This window comes from Pomacea canaliculata, linkage group LG9 (assembly GCF_003073045.1).
Source record: "Pomacea canaliculata isolate SZHN2017 linkage group LG9, ASM307304v1, whole genome shotgun sequence".
Classification (NCBI taxonomy): domain Eukaryota; kingdom Metazoa; phylum Mollusca; class Gastropoda; order Architaenioglossa; family Ampullariidae; genus Pomacea; species Pomacea canaliculata.
In genome coordinates, this window is record NC_037598.1 from 3,075,913 (window position 1) to 3,099,958 (window position 24,046).

The 24,046-nt window shown below is 50.0% G+C and overlaps 1 protein-coding gene across 1 annotated transcript in view; it reads left to right on the forward strand.

Moving 5' to 3' along the window:
* Nucleotides 1–24,046, forward strand: part of LOC112572083 (major facilitator superfamily domain-containing protein 4A-like) — a 39,244-nt gene that overhangs the window by 9,817 nt on the left and 5,381 nt on the right. Inside the window, exons 2-9 of the mRNA XM_025251610.1 lie at nt 18,275–18,470; nt 18,746–19,012; nt 19,997–20,114; nt 20,539–20,598; nt 20,981–21,213; nt 22,651–22,746; nt 23,116–23,196; nt 23,449–23,596. Coding sequence (XP_025107395.1) covers nt 18,275–18,470; nt 18,746–19,012; nt 19,997–20,114; nt 20,539–20,598; nt 20,981–21,213; nt 22,651–22,746; nt 23,116–23,196; nt 23,449–23,596 — 1,199 coding nt within the window. The remainder of the gene's footprint in view (nt 1–18,274; nt 18,471–18,745; nt 19,013–19,996; nt 20,115–20,538; nt 20,599–20,980; nt 21,214–22,650; nt 22,747–23,115; nt 23,197–23,448; nt 23,597–24,046) is intronic.

Here is a 24,046-nt window from a genome sequence, read left to right on the forward strand (position 1 = left end):
TCCAATTGCGGCTGTTAAGATTCGGTTAACAGCGCTTCTTCCACCATCCGTGTCCGACTTCAGCAGAACGTTTTTCTGGAGGCCATCAGGCTGATCGTATGGCACTTGTGATTCCACCTTTGATTCCACTTTTTCGACACGGGTATTGCCAGTGATTGCGTCCATTATGTTCGATCTCCTCCCAACTTTGTGATACAGGTTAGTGACTACCGTCAGTGTGTCTTCCTCTTTACATTTGAGCAACTCTGCTGGGACTCCCACCTTCTCACAGGTGATGGCCAGCTAAACAGTAAGACATACACATCTACAGTTTCGTTTCCACAGTCAGATCGTTTATAAGGGTGTGCGGATCTGCCACCAGCTGGATGTTGTATAGGTCAGAGCAGTTGTCTGTCCACAGGTCTCGTACAGCCTCTTCTGTAAAGAAGACATGACACGAGTTTTGCTGCTGACTCTCGTTTGTCAGGGTCTGGAGCAGCAAGAAGCCACAACAGCTGCTTGGCCGGAGACAGGGTATCCACGTCACAGCCAGTCAAATTCAGGGCGAGAAATCGGCCTCCATCTTGCCCCCGAAAGAGCTCGGCAACTTGTGGGTGTCGCTGCTTATGGAGGTCAAAGGCAATGTCAGGATTGTGTGTGAGACGCTGTACCTGCCGAGACGAGGGTGTGGACACTATCAGTACCATCGCCCCGCCATGCCCTCTTTCCGTGTTGATGCTCGATTGCAAACGTCTCGGCAGGAAGATAAAGTCGATCTGGTTATGGATCGAGTTATCTGGAGAGTTCTGCTACCAGCCTCGACCTTTTCTTTTGAGGATGCAGAGTATTGGCCGGGGTCAGCCGGTGGCTTTGAGCGAACTCAAGAAGCCGCAGACCTCTGTCATTGGTCTCATCGAGGCCAAAGGGTCTACTGCGTTGGTCCATTGCGATCAGGTGTCTGGACCCACCCTCGCACTAACCGCCACTTGTTCCTCTAAGACCACAGTGAGGGCGAACGGTTTAGCGGGTAGAGTCTCGTTCACTGTAACTAACCCGACCAATCGCTCCACCAACTACCAAGTGCAAAAGGCGAGGCTTGGACAGCGGGAGTAGAAACACGAGTCTGACACTCAACTAACGAGACGACAGAAGTGCAAAGCCACCAGCCTGCGGTCGGTGTCTGGTTAGAAACACCGAGAGTTCAACAAGATTCAGTACAAAACATTGAGTACCCGAACAGGAGTGAGGTGACGAGATGCCACGTACCCCTCGGGCGTTGAGGTATATGAAGCCACAGACCTTGAGGGCAGCTCAGGGTAAGAAGGGGGAAGTGGGAGCCCGAGTCCTAGTGCCACTGTCTTATTGTCAGTAGAATGAAATTCTGAACCGGAAGTTAGACCGCGTGTCCATGTTTGCCGTGTCTTGCTGTCAGTAGAATCAACATTTGAATGTAGATGCAGGGGTTGATTATTCCCAGCCTTGACCTCTGCGTCAGATTACATATTAACAACAATTTTCTTCTGAAAAGAAAATTTATTTTTGTCAGTCTGCTTGGTCATGTGTGTCTCCCCCCCCCCCCACCTCTGAACTGCGTGCGTCCTTCCACCTGCAGCTGTCACACGGTGCGTTTGGTGTCTGCCATGTTTCAGGTGAGCTTTGCACGCGCTGTGACGTTGACAGCATTACAAGGTGTGTTTCATGTTCTTCTAATAAAAACCTTTCCTCCACAAAGATCTCACCATGGGCAGCACACATGGCGATGTTTGGTTGTTGTCGTTGTCAGAAAGCCTCGGGTTTAGCTTGTGTGTCGCTTAGTGTCACGTGACCACGACACACAAGATGGCGGTCTCTCTACTTATTGCTGGCTGCCTGATGTTCCTGGAATGAGCCTCGACTCTCTCCACCACTCCGCTGTCTGTGGACCGACTTGCCTGCAAGTTCCAGAGCCGCACACGAGCGGCCACAAGGGCTCAACACACGAGTGATGCAAACTAACGATTGTGTCTGCCGCTTGGTGGCGCCACTATCGATCACAAGCCAGGTCTCAACACAAAGCTCTTCCGCTCACACCGCAATAAATACTTTATTCCCTTCGTGTGCCAGTCCTTAGCAAGAGCTGGGGCCAAGGGAGAGAGTCAAGCTCACAGACTTGAGGCCAGAGTTGTCTCCGCCTATCGCGCCTGACCAAGCAAGTGGCGATGGCGTCAATCAATGGCGCCCTCTACAAGCGCGGCGCCGTGCTTGGTGTCCACGTAGCCACAGCAGTGGCAATCCTTGGCAAACCACGTGCACCACGTGACACCAGTGGCAATCTTTGGCAAACCACGTGCACCACGTGACACCAGTGACTACCACCCGCTACCTGACAGCTACCTACACGCATGCGCAGTGTGTCCAGGGTTCTGTCCGTCCTGCAGTTCGCTTCCATCTTTCTCCAATGTGCTTCTTCCTTTGACGCACACCTGGCGGTTCCTGTGATGGCGCTCTTCTACACAAAGGAGGTGTCATGGGTACTTGCAGACTTTTGTTCCTGATCATGTGACCAGATTTCAGGTTCACATCCGTAGCATTCCCTTGGTCCTGAATGGACCAGACACATGGGACGATATCATCGCCAGCCTTCGCCTTCACATCTGTGGCCTCATCAAGAATAACAAGCCAGTCTGCTCTTGTGTGATGTCTGGCTCATTGTCTCATCCTGCCTCATGCTCATGGTACCTGCAGGATCTCTCTGATGTTCTTGACATCCATTCAAAATCAAATCAAAATCAAAATCAAAACAGACTTTATTGTCTGCCCAGGAGGACAGAAATTTGTCTTTGCTCACATACCCATACAGACATTTAACACACAGTTAGGAGTAAAAGTGAGGAGTAAAATAGTGTTGATTGCACCAGTCCATCAAGGCAGTGTATGTTTATCTAACAACAAACCTTGGGTGACCAAGGGCCTAAAAGCACTGCTGAACAAAAAGAAACATTTGTTCATCACGGGCAGAAGCCCACGACAGAAGATTAGTACATAGAGAGGACCATGATGCTATCCGTTGGGTGGGCAGAGGCTCTACGAGCATACTAGTTAGTCCGCTTTCAGTAGTTTGCCGGTGGACCAACGAGTGTCGACGAGATTGAAACAGAGGTCGAGTTAGCTCTCGCCATAAACCCGATGTGTCAGAATGCGGCTCGTGGTTACATCTTGAGCTCGCTGGAGGGACCTGCCAGACGTCGAGTGTTGATGCTTCCGCATGACGCAAGAGATACGCCGAGAAAGATCTTGGGTGTCCTAGTGGAGGCGTACGGCGAACGGAAAGATGTCGACATCAGTGCCACAGCAACGTGATGAGGTGGTCGACGAATACGCCGCGAAGCTCCAGAATTTAAGCAGGCGAGGTAGAAGGCGCGCAGAGCGTCGAAGTGGCGGCGATTGACACCATCTCGGAGGACTGCAGCCCGACCGGTCAGGGAAAGTGACTGCCCCGTCGTCCGTAACAGGATGACAGGGAAATAAAGTGTAGCTGGCCTGACTGGAAAGTGTCCGACGGCGGAGGTTGTCATTTATGGCAGTTGAGTGATGGCGTTGCTCGACACCGGCAGTGAGGTAACGACGGTCACTGACGAGTGGCACGAGGGCACATACAGGACTTACAGCTAAAACAAACTCAGGAGTGGCGGTGGTGGACATGTTTACGGCCAGCGTCTGAGGACGTTCCTATCCTGGTGGTCAAGGACCTGGTCGATGTGGTCACAAGTGAGCGCAGGAGGCGCGTGTCGCTTCTACTAGGGAAGAACGTCCTTGATCGGATAATGGACTCTACCGCAGATGTGGCGCAGGCAGTACAGGCAGCCGTGCATGAAGCTCATCTTGAGAAGACATTGTCAACAAAAGGACTGGCTAGGGCCGCTGGCAACACGCCCGTTCCAGGATGCCAATGGGTCTGACGTCCACACCAGCCACTTTCCAGAGGTTAATGCAGACCACCATGCCGAACTGTTTAATTTCAGTCCTTCTTGTGTACTTAGACGATCATTTGGTATACTCCAAGATAAAGGACATTCAACTGCGGGAGGCGCCATACCTTCAGGATGACGACAGTGAAGAGGAAACGCCAGGGTGGTATGCTACTCTTCCAAACCATCACCACAGAACTCTTGTGACAATGCCTGTGGTGCCAGAAGTAACAGTGTCTGTGGTGTCAGATGACATTACCAGAAATGACAGTCCCTATCGTGTCCGAACCGCGCAGATCGCAGCGACTTACCGCGAGACAGGCAACAAACTCGCACAAAGTGTAGGATGAAACAGTTCGTGCGACGCTATGCCATGGCAATATGAATACCATGGATATATTTTTTAGTTGCGGTGATCGGTGACACCGTAGATGACACGTACGCATTGATCAGTTGTTTATTTTGCTAATTGTTCATTTTTCTTCAACTTTACCGCGGCTGCGTCCAGAAAATGTCATTGACAAGAATGACACACGAGGTGATGGCTGACAACAGATGTCAGCACTCTCTCCTCTTCAGTCTCTGTTTGATTCCTCCTGAGTCCTTGTGCCTTTATTTAGGATGGTGATGGCTGCTGGCACGAAGGACCTCTGGTAGGCAGCTTTCCTTATGCGTGGTACCTTATAGCGCCTGCCTGAGGGCAACAGCTGGAAGCTGGTGTGGAGAGGGTGTTTCAGGTCCGAAATGATGTTATGTGCCATCCTTCTGACTGCATGAAGGTACAAGTCAGAAAGTGGCAGCTGTGCTTGACCAATAATTTTATTTGCCTGGTGGATGATTCTGGCCAGCCTTGCCTTGTCTTTGACTAGTAGATGACCATACCAGGCAGCGATGTTGAATGAGAGGATGCTCTCAACAAGAGACCTGTACACAGTCTCCAGCACCCCAGAGCTGACGTCGAAGCTGCGAAGTCTCCTCAGAAGGTACAGCCGTTGCTGGCCTTTTTGTACACTTGGTTCACGTGATCACTAAATGAGAGCTTTCCGTCGATCACTGTACCAAGGTACCTAAACACAGCAGCCCTCTGCACCTGCTGTCCCTTGATTTGGAGTGTGGGGAGAGAGGGGTTGTGCCATCTCTTCCTTCGTAGGCTCTTCCAAAGGCCATCTCCTCCGTTTTGTCAACGTTCAGATCCAGAAAGCTGCGGTCAAACCACTCCTCCAGCTCCCCCACACAGGCCAGGTACTGTGACAGGGACTGCTCGTCTTTCAGGCAGCCCACAAGGGCCATGTCATCTGCATATTTAACAAGTTTGAGAATAGCACTGTTAATACTAATCCCATTTGTATATACAGAGAACAGGATGGGGAAAGCACACATCCCTGAGGGGTACCCGTGTTGAGGATCTGCTCATCTGACAGAATCATTCCATCCACTGACAAATAAACTCCGTCAGACGAGCTGTTGGACCCTATAGTACCTGTCGGTGGAACTCTGAAACCCACCCTCTGTGGTCGGTCCTTCAGGAATGATCTGATCCATAGAACTAGGCCAGTGTTGACATCCAGGTCTAGTAGGCGCTGTACAAGAAGGTGTGGCTGGACCGTGTTGAAGGAGCTGGAAAAGTCCATGAACAGGACCCGAACATAGGTGCCACTTCAGCTTTGCATCTTTTCACAGTAGCCATGTTCACAGTCAGTAGTTCGCCACGTGACTGGTACCCATCGCTGGTGGGGTGGTGGCACATGGGTAGATGCAGCCGCTCTTGTCTGTTTCAGGCAACATGAGCAGGTCCTGTACATGGCCACCAGTCCAGCCTTTGACGTCCGTCAGCCAGTTCGTCGGTAGGGTGTCGTGCCGGGTCACGTGACCAAAGAAGGCCTGCTTGAGATCCTCATGTGGATATCTGGCTCGGACCTGCATTCTTTGGACCTGCCTCCCAGTACTTGAAGCTGCTTCCTCTCGGAGATGTTCCCGGCTCATAGAGCTCTCTGCTTTGCTGCTGCAAATGATCAAAACTTCGCTCATCAAAGCTCGTCTCCCATCTGTCTGTCTGTCTGTCTGTCTGTCTGTCTGTCTGTTGGTAAGATCCTTGGGTTCTTTGTTAGTTCCTATCACAGCGATGTCGTGGGCAAAGCGCAGGCTGCAAATCAGCCTTCCACCCATGGAAACGGAAGTGTGATGTTCGTTGAGGGTCCCACTCATGAGATGTTGAGCAGCGCAGGTGAGAGGACGCACCTTGACGTGTGACCTACTGTGGGGTGACGTCATCTCTCACGTGGCCATCACGTGGAACTGAGCTTCTTGACCTCTAATACAGCGCGTTGGTGATTGGGGCGACACCCTCCTCGATGCTGGAATTTGGCATCACGTGTCGTCACGTGCCGTCACGTGCCGTAGTCCCTCGGGCGAGGCTTCTCTAGTCCTTTCCCACCCACACCAGACACCAGTTCACCCCCACGTCTCCTACACTGAATGTGAGTAAAGCGCGAGGAGCTGTCTACAGCTGTCTACAGCTGCCATTGTGTACAGCTTGTCTTTGTCTACAAGATAAAGTCGATGTTTAATGGAGTTTTTCGTTTACTAGCGAGTGCCGGGCTTTCCGTCTACGAGCTCGAATGCTGGAATCGAATCATGCTTTGCTAAATAGTACTCACGATGCACAAATCACTGAACTCGGAGAGTGGATAAGCGAGATGCAACCTAATGTAGCTGTCAGCGAGGGGAGCCCCGGCTAAGGCCAGAGGTCAAACAAGAGTTAAATATTAATAAACACAACCACACATATTACCTAAAGAACACGCCTGCAGCTCACAAAGGAGGTGGATCCTAAAACTGACGACTGCTGATGAGTAGAGTGAGTGAGGAGACGGCGAGTGTGAAGCAGGCTACCGCGGGGTCATAGGTTATGCAAGGCGCTGGTGATGTGGCTTGTCTGTGAGTTGACATCGCCATATCTCGTGGAGAGCCGACGACGAGATGACATGATGCATGATGCACTCGGCACACACAGACTTTGTATAAGCTGCTCAGTAGGTGGCGCTGAGTGCTGTTAGGACGGGAGGACATACCATCCATCACCATGTTGTCGTCAAGGTACAGGCCGGAGTGTCACCTGCAGGCTGTGACAGTCACACTCGTCAGTGCGAGAACTTTTGTGTCACTGGGCAAGCTCGTGTTAGATGTTTACATGTTTACATGTTTACACACTTACATGTTTATATGTTTACACACTTACATGTTTACATGTTTACACACTTACACTCACATCGACAGGCAGTCGTCTTGCAGCTGCACACTAACCTTTGCTGTAGGTGTAGGAGACAGCCCAGACCACGTGACCACGCCTCCTGCTGGTCTATTCAGCTAATGGCCGTGACCCCGTGCTTGCCACCCGCCATTGTGCAGCAGCCGGAAGTGTCGAGCATCCACAGGACCGGGATGACGACAGGAAGAATTACACTGGACAGCTAAACTAGAGCCTGCTAGCTGTAGCCAATGAGTCTGTTAGTGCTGCTGAGTCTGACTAGTCCAACCCGACTATGTCTAGTTAGTCAGATAAACTAGAGTCTACTAGTGCTGCTTAGTCTGACTAGTCCAACCCGGCTGTCTAGTTAGATAAACTAGACTCTACTAGTGCTGCTTAGTCTGACTAGTCCAACCCGACTATGTCAGATAAACTAGACTCTACTAGTGCTGCTTAGTCTGACTAGTCCAACCCGGCTGTCTAGTTAGATAAACTAGACTCTACTAGTGCTGCTTTGTCTGACTAGTCCAACCCGACTATGTCTAGTTAGTCAGATAAACTAGACTCTACTAGTGCTGCTTAGTCTGACTAGTCCAACCCGGCTATGTCTAGTTAGTCAGATAAACTAGAGTCTACTAGTGCTGCTTAGTCTGACTAGTCCAACCCGACTATGTCTACTAGTGCATCTACCTTCCCAAACGTACTTTCGCACGATCCGCAGACTGTATGGTAGAGTTATGATCGCTAGAGTGTGACGTAGTATTATGATCGACACAGTGTGACGTAGAGTTGTGATCGCTAGAGTGTGACGTAGTATTATGATCGCTAGAGGCTAGAGTGTGACGTAGTGTTATGATCGCTAGAGTGTGACGTAGAGTTATGATCGACACAGTGTGACGTAGAGTTATGGACACAGTGTACCGTAGAGTCAGAGAGGTGCTGTACAGGGACTGGAGCGAAACCAAAGACATTCGTACCCCGGGTGGCTGCAATGTTGTTGGACAGACTCGCTGTCCGTGTGCTCGCTGGCCCACAGCTCGCGTTCATCTGCAGCTGGTCATTGGTGGTGACGTCTGGCGCTGGTCGTGAGTGTTGCTGGAAGATTGAGCACGACTCACTCATTAGGCTTGTGTAGTCGGTCTGTGTGTGTGTGTGTGCACCCTTGTGTGTGTGTACGCCGGGTGTGTGCGGCCCTCTTCCTGCACCGTGCAAGTCCAATCGTTGTTTGGGTGCTAAGCGCAGTGTGGGCCGCGCTCCTCTCGCAATCAGAGGTCTGTGACTTTGTGACGCAGCAGAGGCCATGTTTGTTACTCATTACACCGTGCATTACCGTAGACAATGTCATGTCTGTGTTACCCATTACAAGGTGTAGGTGTAGGTGTTGGTGTTGGTGTTGTGTGCTGACGTCGACACTTAGGGGGGATGTGGGAGGTGGGGTGACTGCAGGTGCAGTGTTCAGAGACCGTAGCCAGGCCGTGTCGCTCACACTGAGGTCTGTGTGGCTGAGTGTGTGGCTGGGCGGACGTGCGTCCGGTCCGCAGTCTCGCAATCAGCGAGAGTGGCGCAGAGACCAGCACACGAGCGCCCCCTACCCTGCACTTAACATGATTAACACGTGCTGCCACGGCACGGCGCTGTCTTCAAAGCCGAATCCTGCAGCAGAGGGAGGGTAGGGACGACGGCCGGTAACCAGGAGGCCATTGATGGGGAGGGTTGAGACTGCGGCTGTAACAATGGGCAACCAAGATGGAGGATGAAGACTGTGGCCGGTAACAGGGAGGCCATTGATGGGATGGTTGTGGGCAGTGTGTAATGGTTCCTCCTCCACACGTCTGATATTTGAGTGTACATCATGGTCGTGAGGATACAGGAAGTCTTCAACAGCTGGACCACACCTCACACGGTACCCAGGGTCGACTTGCTGCACACGGTCTCAGGAGAGCCTGTCCCGACAACATGTAGTCCTCACCCCACCCGCCGCCACTTCTCCCCACCCGACTTCACGGCCTTCATCGCCAACCCTGATTAGTTGCCAAGGAGATCTGTTTGCCCGCTCCTCTCTTCAAACGCTGAGGAAACATTTCTCTTGAATGGGCAAGATGTCCTCCCGTCTGCATTGCTCTACCTTGGCAGGTGCGCACTGTCATGGCAACACATACGGGTAGGTGGGTGGGTGAGACCTGTGTAACAGATTTGCCACGGGGATCCACCAGGCGGCGCTTACTGATGAGCAGTGACCGCCATCACATGAGGTTTGAACGGAAAACCCTCATTAGTCAGCAGTTAGTAAGGAGTAATCAGTAGTGAGTGAGGAGTAATCGGTAATTAGTAAGGAATAACCAGTAATTAGAGTAATCAGCAGTTAGTTAGCAGTAATCAGTAATTAGAGTAATCAGCAGTTAGGAATAATCAGTAATTAGAGTAATCAGCAGTTAGTTAGCAGTAATCAGTAATTAGAGTAATCAGCAGTTAGGAATAACCAGTAATTAGAGTAATCAGCAGTTAGTTAGCAGTAATCAGTAATTAGAGTAATCAGCAGTTAGTTAGCAGTAATCAGTAATTAGAGTAATCAGTAGTAAGGAGTGATCAGCAATCAGTGCTCTGAGTCAAGATGCAGATGACCTAGCTGAGGTCATTGTAGGGGCGATCACACTGATGAAGAGAGTTCAGGTGGCGCTGTTTAAATCAGGGAGCCGTGTGCGTGCGACGGGACGGAGGGAAGGGAAGGGAGGGGAAGGGGAGGACGCTTGTCTCTGAGCCTGTGAGCCAGTGGAAGCAGACGATCGATTTTAGCCGCACTGGGCGTGCGGAGGGGGAGAGTAATTTAATTGGAAGAGCCGAGCTTTTCCTGGAGTCTGGCGGCGCTGTGCGCTGTTCACTGAATGATCAACTGTCTGCTGGCCGTCTCCTCCCTGTTCACTGCTCGCCTTTGTTCATTGTCACAGTGTGTTCACTGTTGCCTCAGTGTTCACTAGTCAGCAACTCGTGAACTGTTCAGCCTGAACATTCAGACTACTCATCATATCCCCCGCACAGTAACGCTGCCAGTAACTCCGTCCAGTAATGCTGCATTAACATCAGTCAGTAACGCTGCCAGTAACGTCATGCGGTAACGCTGCCAGTAACGTCATCCAGTAACGTCATCCGGTAACGCTGGCATTAACGTCAGTCAGTAACTGCCAGGGACATGGCGGACAAGGTGCGCTACAGTCCACAGGCAAGTCTTCTGACGACCCGACTCTTGGTATACGTTGTGGTGGCCACGTAGCAGGAACGTTATTGACGTTGTGTCTGTACATGTATTATAAACATGTTACAGTTGTGTGTCATGACACGTGATGCTGGCAGCATGATGTCAGTTGTGTCACGACACGTGTACGTAGCATGATGTCAGTTGTGTGTCACGACACGTGTACGTAGCATGATGTAAGTTGTGTGTCACGACACGTGTACGTAGCATGATGTAAGTTGTGTGTCACGACACGTGTACGTAGCATGATGTCAGTTGTGTCATGACACGTGTACGTAGCATGATGTCAGTTGTGTGTCATGACACGTGTACGTAGAATGATGTCAGTTGTGTGCCATGACACGTGTACGTAGCATGATGTCAGTTGTGTGTCATGACACGTGTACGTAGCATGATGTCAGTTGTGTGTCATGACACGTGTACGTAGCATGATGTCAGTTGTGTGTCACGACACGTGTACGTAGCATGATGTCAGTTGTGTGTCACGACACGTGTACGTAGCATGATGTCAGTTGTGTGTCACGACACGTGTACGTAGCATGATGTCAGTTGTGTGTCACGACACGTGTACATAGCATGATGTCAGTTGTGTGTCACGACACGTGTACGTAGCATGATGTCAGTTGTGTGTCATGACACGTGTACGTAGCATGATGTCAGTTGTGTGTCATGACACGTGTACGTAGCATGATGTCAGTTGTGTGTCATGACACGTGTACGTAGCATGATGTCAGTTGTGTGTCATGACACGTGTACGTAGCATGATGTCAGTTGTGTGTCATGACACGTGTACGTAGCATGATGTCAGTTGTGTGTCATGACACGTGTACATAGCATGATGTCAGTTGTGTTTCATGACACGTGTACGTAGCATGATGTCAGTTGTGTTTCATGACACGTGTACATAGCATGATGTCAGTTGTGTGTCACGACACGTGTACGTAGCATGATGTCAGTTGTGTTTCATGACACGTGTACATAGCATGATGTCAGTTGTGTCACCACACGTGTACATAGCATGATGTCAGTTGTGTCACCACACGTGTACATAGCATGATGTCAGTTGTGTCACCACACGTGTACATAGCATGATGTCAGTTGTGTCACCACACGTGTACATAGCATGATATCAGTGGCTGAGGCTGACCCACGCCCCTCTTGAAGTGGTGATGGCGGATGATCTCCCTTTAGTGGCTCTCTGATGAAGGCGGAAGTGACGCTACAGGATGTCGCTCTCTTCCAAAGCAAATGAAGAAGGAAATTGATTTTCTCTCCTTTGAAGCGAAGTGAGTGGCCTCCCTGTGGGCTCAAGCCGCTTGTTTGGCCCCGGCGTGGGACGCCAGTGGTCTCCCCTGATAGTTATCCTGTGCCCTGGTATCCTTGCCTACGTCCGCGCATGCGCCAGTCCGTCACACAGCTTGCAGGAGGTGGGGTAGGTGGGTGGGGACACGGAGGGTGTGTGTGACGAGGGGTTGGGGGAGGTTGCTGTCCCGGAAGAGAAAGCAACGAGAGGACAGGGCTGGAGGACTTGGCAGCAAATAGTGTCTGTCATGGCAGCTTATCACTGACACGTGTCATACCTTACTGTCATGTCAGCTACACGCCTCGTGACATGAAGGTGTCACTTTACTGACACGCAACGTGACAGGAAGGCGTGACTTGTGTCACAAACTGCCCTCATTGTAACACTGTGGTCTTTGTGTCTCCCTGTATTGCTGTAACACTGTTATAACACTACGTTCTCTACGTCACTGTAGTGGTATATCCTTCAGTGGTGTAGCACTACGTCCTATGTGTCACTCTGACACTATGGTCTCTGTGTCAATGTGACACTATGTTCTGTGTGTCACTGTGACACTATGGTCTCTGTGTCACTGTGCCACCAAGTACTCGTTTACGACTGTCTCTCGTCTTCTCGCCTCTCTTCTCGGACGCCTGGACCCCGCCCTCCACGACGACCTCCGTGTGATGTGAAATCACTGGGAAGTGGGCGGAGTCGCGCGCCTGTCAATCAGTGAGCGCTGAGCAGTGTTTGAGGTCGACTTGACTCGTGCCACAGGTACCGAGGTCACCACCCCACCGCCATCCGCCACTCTCTCCAGGGTCAAATGTCAAGTGCAGATGACGTCCATGATCGGAGTATACGTCACTTCCGCCTGTCGCTAGTCCCACTCCACGAGCATTGCTGGTGAGCCGCCCGCAGGAAAAGACGAACTCAGACAACTCGTGGAATTCATGGCGGCGCTGTGCGCTGTTCACTGAATGATCAACTGTCTCTTGGCCGTCTCCTCCCTGTTCACTGCTCTCGTTTGTTCATTGTCACAGTGTCTTCACTGTTGCCCATATTAAACACCATCCAGTAACGCTGCCAGTAACACCATCCAGTAATGCTGCCAGTAACACCATGGGGGGACCTGTCTTCCTCGCGGCACTCGTCGGACATTTTCTTTCTTGAGACTTTCCTACAGTCGGGTCGCAGTGTTTGTTGGTTGTTTGGTGGAGGGGTGGATGTGAGGGCTGAGGGGGGTGTATGATGGTAGCTTTGTTTGTTTGTTTTTAACGCCGTGCCAGCAACTAAGGCTACGTCACGGCATCTAATGGTAGGTAGCTACAATTATCAGCAAGGAAAGTTCTGCGGTGCATTCTGTTTCCGGTCTAAAACAATGACTACTTCCGTTCTGCACCTTGACGTCCAACGCTTTGACGACTGAGGTTGAGCTCGTTGGCGACTAAGTCACGACTAGGGTTGAGCACGTTGGCGACTACGTGACGCCGGACACGACTTGTTGAAATCGATGATCAAGAGATAAGGGAGATTACTGCGCCTGATCTTGAACGGAACCAATGGCGTGGGGTTCTCGATAGCTCTGCTGATTGCATGTGACGTGCGCCGTCCTGGGGGGAAGACTGGCTGGTAGCTAAGCCTGGATAAATATTGTACGGCACGTGACAAGGGGCAGAGCACCGGACTGCCACATCCTCACCCCTTCCCCAGACCTCGCTTGTTACAATGGTCTCCCTCTAATCAAATTTTTACAAGCCCTCGCCTGACTCGTCTGCACGGCGCGAGATGGCGCTGTGCTCGCCCATGGAAGCCAGAGGTCAGAGCGTGCTGCACCTGCCCTCCCTCCCTACTTCCGGTGACCACCTGAGAGTGTGCCAGCTCGCCTCACTCACGTCTGGGTCAGAATTCTACTAACGTAGGAGAAGGAACCAGCAGCCTGCAGACAAACACAGGAGGATGAGTGGATGGACTGAAGGGAGGGTGCAGTGGTGAGTAAGGTTAATGACGAGCCCCGAGGTAGCCCTCCGTTAACAGGCGACACACAGTGATACCTGTCAGCAGGCCACACACAGCGATACCTGTCAGCAGGCCACACACAGTGATACCTGTCAGCAGGCCACACACAGTGATACCTGTCAGCAGGCCACACACAGCGATACCTGTCAGCAGGCCACACACAGTGATACCTGTCTAACACTGCCACTGCGCCGCCTAAACTGCGGTGTACAGTGCAGACTGAGCTGATTGCTATTTAGCGCCTGTCACCCATGCAGTGAAGGTTGGCTATCCTGGGTTCAGATCTCGTCTAATCAGCTAATAAAAGATCTTCATAATTACCACTTGTCCTCCACAACAAGTGGAGGGCGCAAGTATCGACTGTACAGGTGACGTATTCACGGTGACAGGCAGGCTTCAGGTGTCATTGACATCAGTGATGTTGCACATAGACTGTCACGTGACTAACACTTGTCTTGTGTCGCGTAGTCTCTGTCTTCATCAGGGCTTCTGCTGCTCCAGGTTCATCCCAAAGCAAGTGGCGAATGGCAGTCAACTTTGACCTCAATTAATTGTGCGTGTCATCTCACCAGGCAGCGCGCAATCATTAACTAGCGCGCGCGTACGTCAGTGTGTTTTTTGCGTGTGATACAAAAGGTGTTGTTCATAGAGATTTGCGAAGAGAAAATAAATAACATAATAAGATTAATTTGCAGTCTGCTGTAAAAAGATAAATAATAAGCAACTGCAGCATGCAACAGCAGGCGACATCTGGCGGGTGAACACAGCCTGTCACATGATGTCAGAAGTGAACGCTGCAGCTGTGGGGCAGGACATTGCTGGACTTTCAGTCTCTCTACCATACAGGCATAGAGTGCACGCTCACAAACACACTGACAGGCCACCTCATTGCCATGAATGTGACAAATCAATTAAAATGTCATGTCAGACTGTCACACCAGCAGTCATGTCAGATGGTCACACCAGCAGTCATGTCAGACTGTCACACCAGCAGTCGTGTCAGACGGTCACACCAGCAGTCATGTCAGACTGTCACACCAGCAGTCATGTCAGACGGTCACACCAGCAGTCATGTCAGTGTCAACTAGTTGAGGCTGGGTTCACAACCACTCTGGTCCTTGTAAGACAGATCAGTGCAGTAGATGACAGCAGGTCAATGACCTGGGGACACTGTCAGCAGTGACCGCCTCGCAGAATATTTTAAACTTCCGTTAGAATCTTCTTCTCTCATGTCTTTTCTTTCTTGTGACAGGCCAGTGGGTTCCCGGTGGTGGTGGTGGTGGTGGTGGTGGCTACATTTATGCCGATAGCAGAGCAGAGTTGTAGAGGAAGCTGGGGGCAGGCTGGTGGCCAAGTGCCGAGGCTTCAGACCGCGGGGGGATGGAGTATTAATGGGTTAATCCCATGTCCGCCCGACAGGCTCGTCTATCAGGCCGGTCAGCAGACCCACCAGATGGCTGCCTACACGTCTGTGGGGGGAGCGCAAGGGGATTAGAGCCACACACACGGGCAAAGGGGGGTTAACTGTAGTCTTCGACTTCTGCCCTCCCCTCCCTCGAAGTTTTGCCGATATTTGCAGGGAGTGACATTTGTTGCGCCTGGGAGAGTGAGACCCCTGACCCCGTGACCCCTGCTAACTCTCTGTCCCGGCGTTGGGAGCATCAGTGGTTTGATGGCGAAGGTTCCTCACCCTCCCCACCGTCTCCCCTGGTGAGTGGGGCGGGGGGCTACTGCCGTGTCCGGAACTTGGCCGATGGCATGGCACTGGACCTGTGCAGTGTTCTCGCCTCAGATGCTGACTGTAGACAAACTGCTGTCATTGCTGGGCATTGAACTGTGCCATCGTCGACATGGCGGCTGCTGCACATGCGCAGTGAAGGAGGAAGTGTGTCTGGCTTCACTCTAGGCATCTGCTCTCTTTACAAACATCGGAGGTGAAGACCTGCAGTGGGGTCTGACACACAGCATGGGCTGGCAACAGGGGACACAACACTTGGGGCACGAGATACCACCGGGGTTGGGGACAGGAGAAACATGACACACACACTGTCTCCCTCTCTCTCTCTCACACACACTGTCTTCCTCTCTCTCTCACACACACACACTGTCTTCTCTCTCACACACACACACTGTCTTCCTCTCTCTCTCTCTCATACACACACACGCACGCAAATACAGGCGACAAGACAAGCACACGCACATTTTCATCCTTTCTCTACTGTCCCAGTAGATGGCGGACTGCGCGGTGCTCTACTAACGAGAGAGAAAACAGAACTGTGTAGAACTGTGTTGAACTGTGTAGCCTCATACTCTCAGCCTTACCTTCAGTCATTCGTCAGAAACAAGTAGCGTGACACCAGACTGCGCCCAGTGGCTTTGATGTTCCATTGACAGGACCTGGGGGTGGGGGCACCTGTAATAAATCAGGTTTGCGACTGTCACAGACAAATGATGAACATCTGCGCTGGCATTGGGTGGGGCTGAGTGGCATCTCTGTGAGTGTGTTGTGGGGCTGAGTGGCATCTCTGTGGGTGTGTTGTGGGGCTGAGTGGCATCTCTGTGAGTGTGTTGTGGGGCTGAGTGGCATCTCTGTGGGTGTGTTGTGGGCTGAGTGGCATCTCTGTGGGGTGTGTTGTGGGGCTGAGTGGCATCTCTGTGGGTGTGTTGTGGGGCTGAGTGCATCTCTGTGGGTGTGTTTGTGGGGCTGAGTGGCATCTCTGTGGGTGTGTTGTGGGGCTGAGTGGCATCTCTGTGAGTGTGTTGTGGGGCTGAGTGGCATCTCTGTGGGTGTGTTGTGGGGCTGAGTGGCATCTCTGTGGGTGTGTTGTGGGCTGAGTGGCATCTCTGTGAGTGTGTTGTGGGGCTGAGTGGCATCTCTGTGGGTGTGTTGTGGGGCTGAGTGGCATCTCTGTGGGTGTGTTGTGGGTGGACTGGTGCTAGTCTTGTGTCTGGGTCTGGCACTGCAGGAGCAGCATGATAGGCTGAGCGAACACACACAGGATGAACACACACACGCACACACCAGCGAGATCATCGTGGACATTCAGGATACAACACTCTCAGACCACTTAGCTGCAATTACAGTCTAATTAGCTTTAGTGTAATGAAGTCACATTCAGAGGGCGGCAACACAACCTGGCCTGGCGACTTCTCAGTAAATAATGTTGCGTATAGAGAGGACCGACTGTCATCTGTATGGCTGTCTTTAAACGTCACAGTACTTGCACTTAAAATGTTACAGTACTTGCACTTGAAATGTTGCAGTACTTGCACTTAAAATGTTAGAGTACTTGCACTTGAAACGTTAGAGTACTTGCACTTTAAACGTCACAGTACTTGCACTTGAAATGTTAGAGTACTTGCACTTGAAATGTTGCAGTACTTGCACTTAAAATGTTAGAGTACTTGCACTTTAAACGTCACAGTACTTGCACTTGAAATTTTAGAGTACTTGCACTTGAAATGTTGCAGTACTTGCACTTTAAACGTCACAGTACTTGCACTTGAAATGTTAGAGTACTTGCACTTGAAATGTTGCAGTACTTGCACTTGAAATGTTGCAGTACTTGCACTTGAAATGTTACAGTACTTGCACTTAAAATGTTAGAGTACTTGCACTTTAAACGTCACAGTACTTGCACTTGAAATGTTAGAGTACTTGCACTTAAAATATTAGAGTACTTGCACTTGAAATGTTGCAGTACTTGCACTTAAAATGTTAGAGTACTTGCACTTTAAACGTCACAGTACTTGCACTTGAAACGTTAGAGTACTTGCACTTAAAATAGTTAGAGTACTTGCACTTGAAATGTTGCAGTACTTGCACTTAAAATGTTAGAGTACTTGCACTTTAAACGTTACAGTACTTGCACTTAAAATGTTAAAGTACTTGCAATTTAATCATCACAGTACATGCACTTGAAATGTTGCAGTACTTGCACTTGAAATGTTACAGTACTTGCACTTAAAATGTTAGAGTACTTGCACTTTAAACGTTACAGTACTTGCACTTAAAATGTTACAATACTTGCACTTTAAACGTTACAGTACTTGCACTTAAAATGTTAGAGTACTTGCACTTGAAATGTTGCAGTACTTGCACTTAAAATGTTGCAGTACTTGCACTTAAAATGTTAGAGTACTTGCACTTTAAACGTTAGAGTACTTGCACTTTAAACGTCACAGTACTTGCACTGTAAACGTTACAGTAATTGCACTTGAAATGTTGCAGTACTTGCACTTGAAACGTTGCAGTACTTGCACTTGAGACGTTACAGTACTTGCACTTGAAATGTTAGAGTACGTGCACACTTGAAATGTTACAATACTTGCACTTGAAATGTTACAATACTTGCACTTGAAATGTTGCAGTACTTGCACTTGAAAATGTTACAGTAATTGCACTTGAAATGTTGCAGTACTTGCACTTGAAACGTTACAGTACTTGCACTTGAAAATGTTACAGTAATTGCACTTGAAATGTTGCAGTACTTGCACACTGTAGACACTAGCGTGTGTATGTGTACGTGTACCTGTACTTGTACTTGCAGACTACCCAACCACAGTCTGATGATGGCCTCGGGTATCTGCATCTCGCTCTCCATGTTTGTCATCCCAGCATGCACCAACCTCGCCTCTCTCATCGTCGTCCTCGTCATCATGGGGTGGTGCATGGGCTGCCTGGACTGTGTGGCCAACCTGCGCATGATCCTGCTCTTCGGTAAACACGTGTCTCCATTCCTACAGGTACGCGGCCTGACACGTGACACCGAGACACGTGAGCGAGAGAAGGAGACAGAGAGAGGGACAGACAGAATAAGGAGATTCGTGATAATGGTTATGTCGGGGTAGTATACACCCGTGTGACGTCATTGTCGCATGTCTGCACGGTGTCTGTAGGGTCTGACGGTGGTGGCTGTGCGAGCTGAGAGCTGTAGAGACAAATAAAATGTGTTTACTGACTTATTTCTGCAACTGAAATGTGGACACGTGTTAATTATTTTTGTAACCTTTGACCCCAGGCAATGCACTGTTTCTACGGCCTTGGCGCTTTCGTCAGCCCTATGATCGCCTCCGCCTTCTTGTTAAACAAGGATTGCTCCCCTTACATTGACGGCTTCACAATCGAGTCGCCACTAGGGGCACAACAGCCACAACAACATCAGACAGCCACCACCAACGCCTCCAACATTGCCATCGTACACATCGCTCCCCAGCCGCAACGAGTGTTCCGGTACCGACAAATGAGCCACGTGCCCATGGCCTTCTACATCCTCGGCACCCTACAGGTCAGAGGTCACTTCCTGTCTCCTCTATCTCCCTCCCTTGACACCAGACCGATCCGCTAAATTAACTTTAGGAGAGCTCACGAGGCATCGACATCGGTTACTATGGACGCCATGACCCCCCGTAAAACTGTAAAATAAAACTCTAACCTTCAGCCTCTCTTAACCCAAACCTTAACTCTCACTCAACCCCTGACCCTACTTCAGGCCCTTTTTCCGGTATGTAAAAAATAGTAGTGGCATGGCGTTGTGGGTCCTTCTAGAGTTGTAGCGATAGTCTCCCTTGTTAAGAGACTGGCGTCAGCAGCCACGAGTCTGAGAGTCGTGAACATTTGCCATGTCACGTGTTAGGAAATGCTTCGATTGGTCCGCCTGTGTAGCACAAGCGCCATGATTGACAAGCCTGTGTACTGTAAGTGCCCTGATTTCATCAGCCAGTGGTTGACCAGCTCTCTAATTGGCCAGCATGAATTAAGTACTGTGTAAGCGCCATGACATTAGCTAGTCTGTATATTGTAAGCAGCCTGACTGGCCAGTCTGTAGTAGGTAAGCACTCTGATTGGCCAGTCTGTAGTAGGTAAGCACTCTGATTGGCCAGTCAGTAGTAGGTAAGCACTCTGATTGGTCAGTCTGTAGTAGGTAAGCACTCTGATTGGTCAGTCTGTAGTAGGTAAGCACTCTGATTGGCCAGTCTGTAGTAGGTAAGCACTCTGATTGGCCAGTCAGTAGTAGGTAAGCACTCTGATTGGCCAGTCTGTAGTATGTAAACGTTCTGATTGGCCAGTGTATTGTAGATAAGCACTCTGATTGGCCAGTCTGTAGTAGGTAAGCACGCTGATTGGCCAGTCTGTAGTAGGTAAGCACTCTGATTGGCCAGTCTGTAGTATGTAAACGTTCTGATTGGCCAGTGTATTGTAGATAAGCACTCTGATTGGCCAGTCTGTAGTAGGTAAGCACTCTGATTGGCCAGTGTGTCTACTGTTGCAGTTGAGCGTGGCTTTCCTTGTCGCTTACGTCATCTTCATGGAGAAATTCAGGGGACTTAAGCCAAAGGGTGTATCGTACGGCGAAGTCCACCACCCACACGTGGCCTCCCAGACACAGAGTAAGACCACGTGACCAGCTGAGTGCGTCAATGACACGCGCTTGTGTATGTGTGAGTGTGAGTGGAACCACGTGACCAGCTGTGTGTTTGTTCTTGTCAGTTACATCCCCTTGTGTACTTGGAACTACGTGTGTGTGTGTATTTGTGTGTGTTTTCCTCTGTGTGTGTTTGTGTGTATGTTTGTCTGTGTTTGTGTGTGGTTTGATCTCATCTAATATTAAGTTTCTGTCTGTAAAATGTGAAATGTAGAGGAGTGCAACCTGTTGCTGGTTGCTGTGCGCTAGCAACAGGGGAGACAAACAAACAAAGACGAGCGCCTGAGCACAGCAGCCTGTGTGATGACGAGGTCTGTTTGCTGACAGGCGGCAGAATAATGTCTCTAAATGTCACTACATGTGTACACTACATGTTTGTACAATGACAGACTGTGAAGACAAGTCGTGTGAGCAGTGGCTACAGAGGAAGTACCCGGCCAACAGCTCACGTACCCGCACCACCCACGTGACTACACGCGGCCCAACCGCAGAGTTTGTGTGCAAGTGTTTGTGCTTCCTCTGTGGATGACACTTCCTTTGACACGTTTGAAGCTCGGTGTGATTGTGATTGTGATTGTGTTGTGGTGTCTTTCTGTACCTTGTACTTTCAACCATTGATCCCCCTCCGTCGTCCACGTCGACAGGCCTACGGAAATCTCTGACAATCGCCTTCTACAGGATTGTGTACAGACCTTTGACCTCACGAGGTCAGGTCTGCTACTGGACAATATGATGATTGGGTTAGTCAGTGGACAGCGTGGTGACGTTATACTCTCTGTCTCTCTCTCTGTCTCTCTCTCTCGCCTCAGGTCAGTCAGTGGACAGTGTGGTGACGTTATACTCTCTGTCTCTCTCTCTGTCTCTCTCTCGCCTCAGGTCTGTCAGTGGACAGCGTGGTGACGTTATACTCTCTGTCTCTCTCTCTGTCTCTCTCTCGCCTCAGGTCTGTCAGTGGACAGTGTGGTAGGGTGGGTCAAAGACCTGATCTACTCGTGCGGACCCGAGAGACGGCAATGGTGACCCTGTTTACCTGTGTCTGCCTCTTCCTGTTTGATGGGCTTCAGGTGAGTTATCTGCCGCTCGTGTGCCTCATGTAGCCACGTGATCTCTGTACTCACTCTACCCGTGCAAGTCCACATACAGATATATATATATGAACTGTCATCACGGAGTGCACTGAGAATACATTGTTGTTTGTTGTCTTTACCAAGTTAATACTTCATGTGTTTACCTGTGTAAACTATGTTTACTTGACATACCTATGTCCTGTTAATAACTTTAATAATAATAATAATAAATTCAAAATGTGCACAGCTTGGACTCGCAGTCCTAAAGAGCACGCTGAGCCTGAGCACAAGTGTATACAAGTGTACACAAGTGTGTAGGTGTATATGACTAGACCTGTAGACACCATTGTCTCCACCATACACAGCAATGCCAGACACGTGTAGACAGGATGTGCATCTTGGCGGTCTTCGCACCTCATCGCCACTGCGCATGTCAGAATCGTCCACATCCTGTGGTCAGAGCAGATTCAATTCAAGCACAAAGTCAAGTCTGAGTTTGTTTACCAACAATAACTTGTGTACCTTTGGTAACGCCCCAGTCAGGTGTTGTCTCGTGAGAAATCATCAACATCCAGCCAATTAATCGTGGCCACAATATTGTTGACATTGTTCATCTAGGCATCAGCTTCCTATCACACACACAACATCATTGTTTTCATGTAGAGATGATTCACTCTACAGTCCTGATGTTTGCCCTCACTCTCGTTAAACTCATTTACAAAACTTCCATTTTTACTGCACGGCAAGTTCCTTTCGTCTGAAACTACACAAACGGAAGTTGGTGTTGCCCTGAGTTTGTCTGCCAACCGTCACTAGTCCTTGTCTCTACACATCTGTGGTAGTGCCATGTGTCACTAGTCCTTGTCTCTACACATCTGTGGTGGTGTCATGTGTTGTCACTAGTCCTTGTCTCTACACATCTGTGGTGGTGTCATGTGTTGTCACTAGTCCTTGTCTCTACACATCTGTGGTAGTGTTCATGTGGTTGTCACTAAGTCTTGTCTCTACACATCTGTGGTAGTGCCATGTGTCACTAGTCCTGTGTCTACTACACATCTGTGTGGGTGTCATGTTGTTGTCACTAGTCCTTGTCTCTACACATCTGTGGTAGTGCCATGTGTCACTAGTCCTTGTCTCTACATATCTGTGGTAGTGTCATGTGTTGTCACTAGTCCTTGTCTCTACACATCTGTGGTAGTGCCATGTGTCACTAGTCCTTGTCTCTACACACCTGTGGTAGTGTCATGTGTTGTCACTAGTCCTTGTCTCTACACATCTGTGGTAGTGCCATGTGTCACTAGTCCTTGTCAGAGAACACTGTAAGGTGGCAGATGACCGAGAAGGGAATACAGCGTAAAGAGTGGGTATTCTTGATGATGATGATGATGATGATGATAATGATGATGATGATGGTTATTATTATTATTATTGCAGTCGTCGTATGCTAACTACATCTATACCTACGCCCACGAGTCGCAGCTGCCGGGGTTGAAGAAGTACGAGGGGGCGGTGCTGGACGCTTGCTTCTGGGTGAGTGTGACCCCTAGTGGGTGAGTGTGACCCCTAGTGGATGAGTGTGACCTCTAGTGGAGAGTGTGACCCCTAGTGGAGAGTGTGACCCCTAGTGCAAAGCTACTGGAGACACCTGGCGAGCGTTGTAATAAAACTTCCGGGAGGCAGCGAGCCGCGCAACCACTCAACGTCCAGTAAGCTAACATGGAGTCTGTCATCTAGAGAAAGTATATCTGTGGTCAGCCACCATACTTTTCTCACAGCTGTCAGATTTGATGACACTTGCTTACATCTCATAGCCGACATAGCGGGTCAAGCGGGAGGGGTGGTGAGTTGAAGGCCAAGGAAGAAGGTATCCCAGTCACGTGATTTGTTCCCCTTGCTCAGGGCCTCTTCGCCTCGGGCCGGATGATTGCTGTGCCCCTTGCTGCCCGACTGACCGCCGCCTTCATGCTCCTCGTCAACGTGGTGAGTAGAGCTCACCTGCAGCTCGCTTTGAAACAACAAGCACACACACCTTCACACTTTATACCTTTTTGAACGTGGTTTATTCCAAGTTGTCTGCTTCTTGTACTGTTTTATTCTCTCCCCCTTCTTTCTCTCTCTCTCCTCTCTCTCTCCTTCTCTCGTTTTCGCTCTCCTCACACAAACATTACACGCACGTGCACACACACACAAGCACAGAGAGTACGTCAGCCCCTGTTGCTGGTGTGTTCACAGATCGGCTGCTCGGTGGCGCTCCTCATCACACTCATTTTCCGCTGGAGTCACGTGGTCATCTACATGGGCACGTGCAGCGTGGGGCTCTTTGTGTCCAGCATGTCGCCCACAGTCATGTCCATGTGTGAGCAGTACATCGACATCAACCGTGAGTACCACTGAGTGTACCCGACATCAACCGTAAGTACCACCACACCGTGTCGCTCAGTGTACCCGACATTCCCGGGTGCACCCGGCGTCGTGCATTCAGTGGACCTGACCGCTGGTCCCTCACTGTCCTCGACACCCGGGTACTCACACCTCACAGCATGTGTCACTCACGGCTCTAGAGGCATGCATACTAGATTAAAATACCAACAAAAATATAAATTAAAAAAGAATATAATTAAAAAGATAATCAACAACCAAAGGCTTAAATATGTTTGAAAATACATCACAGTAAGCCTTCCTGTCCGCAGTAAAAGTCTTGAACTCAAAGTTCACGTCCGCTTGTGGGGCTTCCATCAGAAACACGAGGCACTGACTGTTGCCTCTCCTCCAGAACCTGCACTCAGTGCGCCCACCCATGGCCAACACGCGAGACAGAACTAACGAGAAA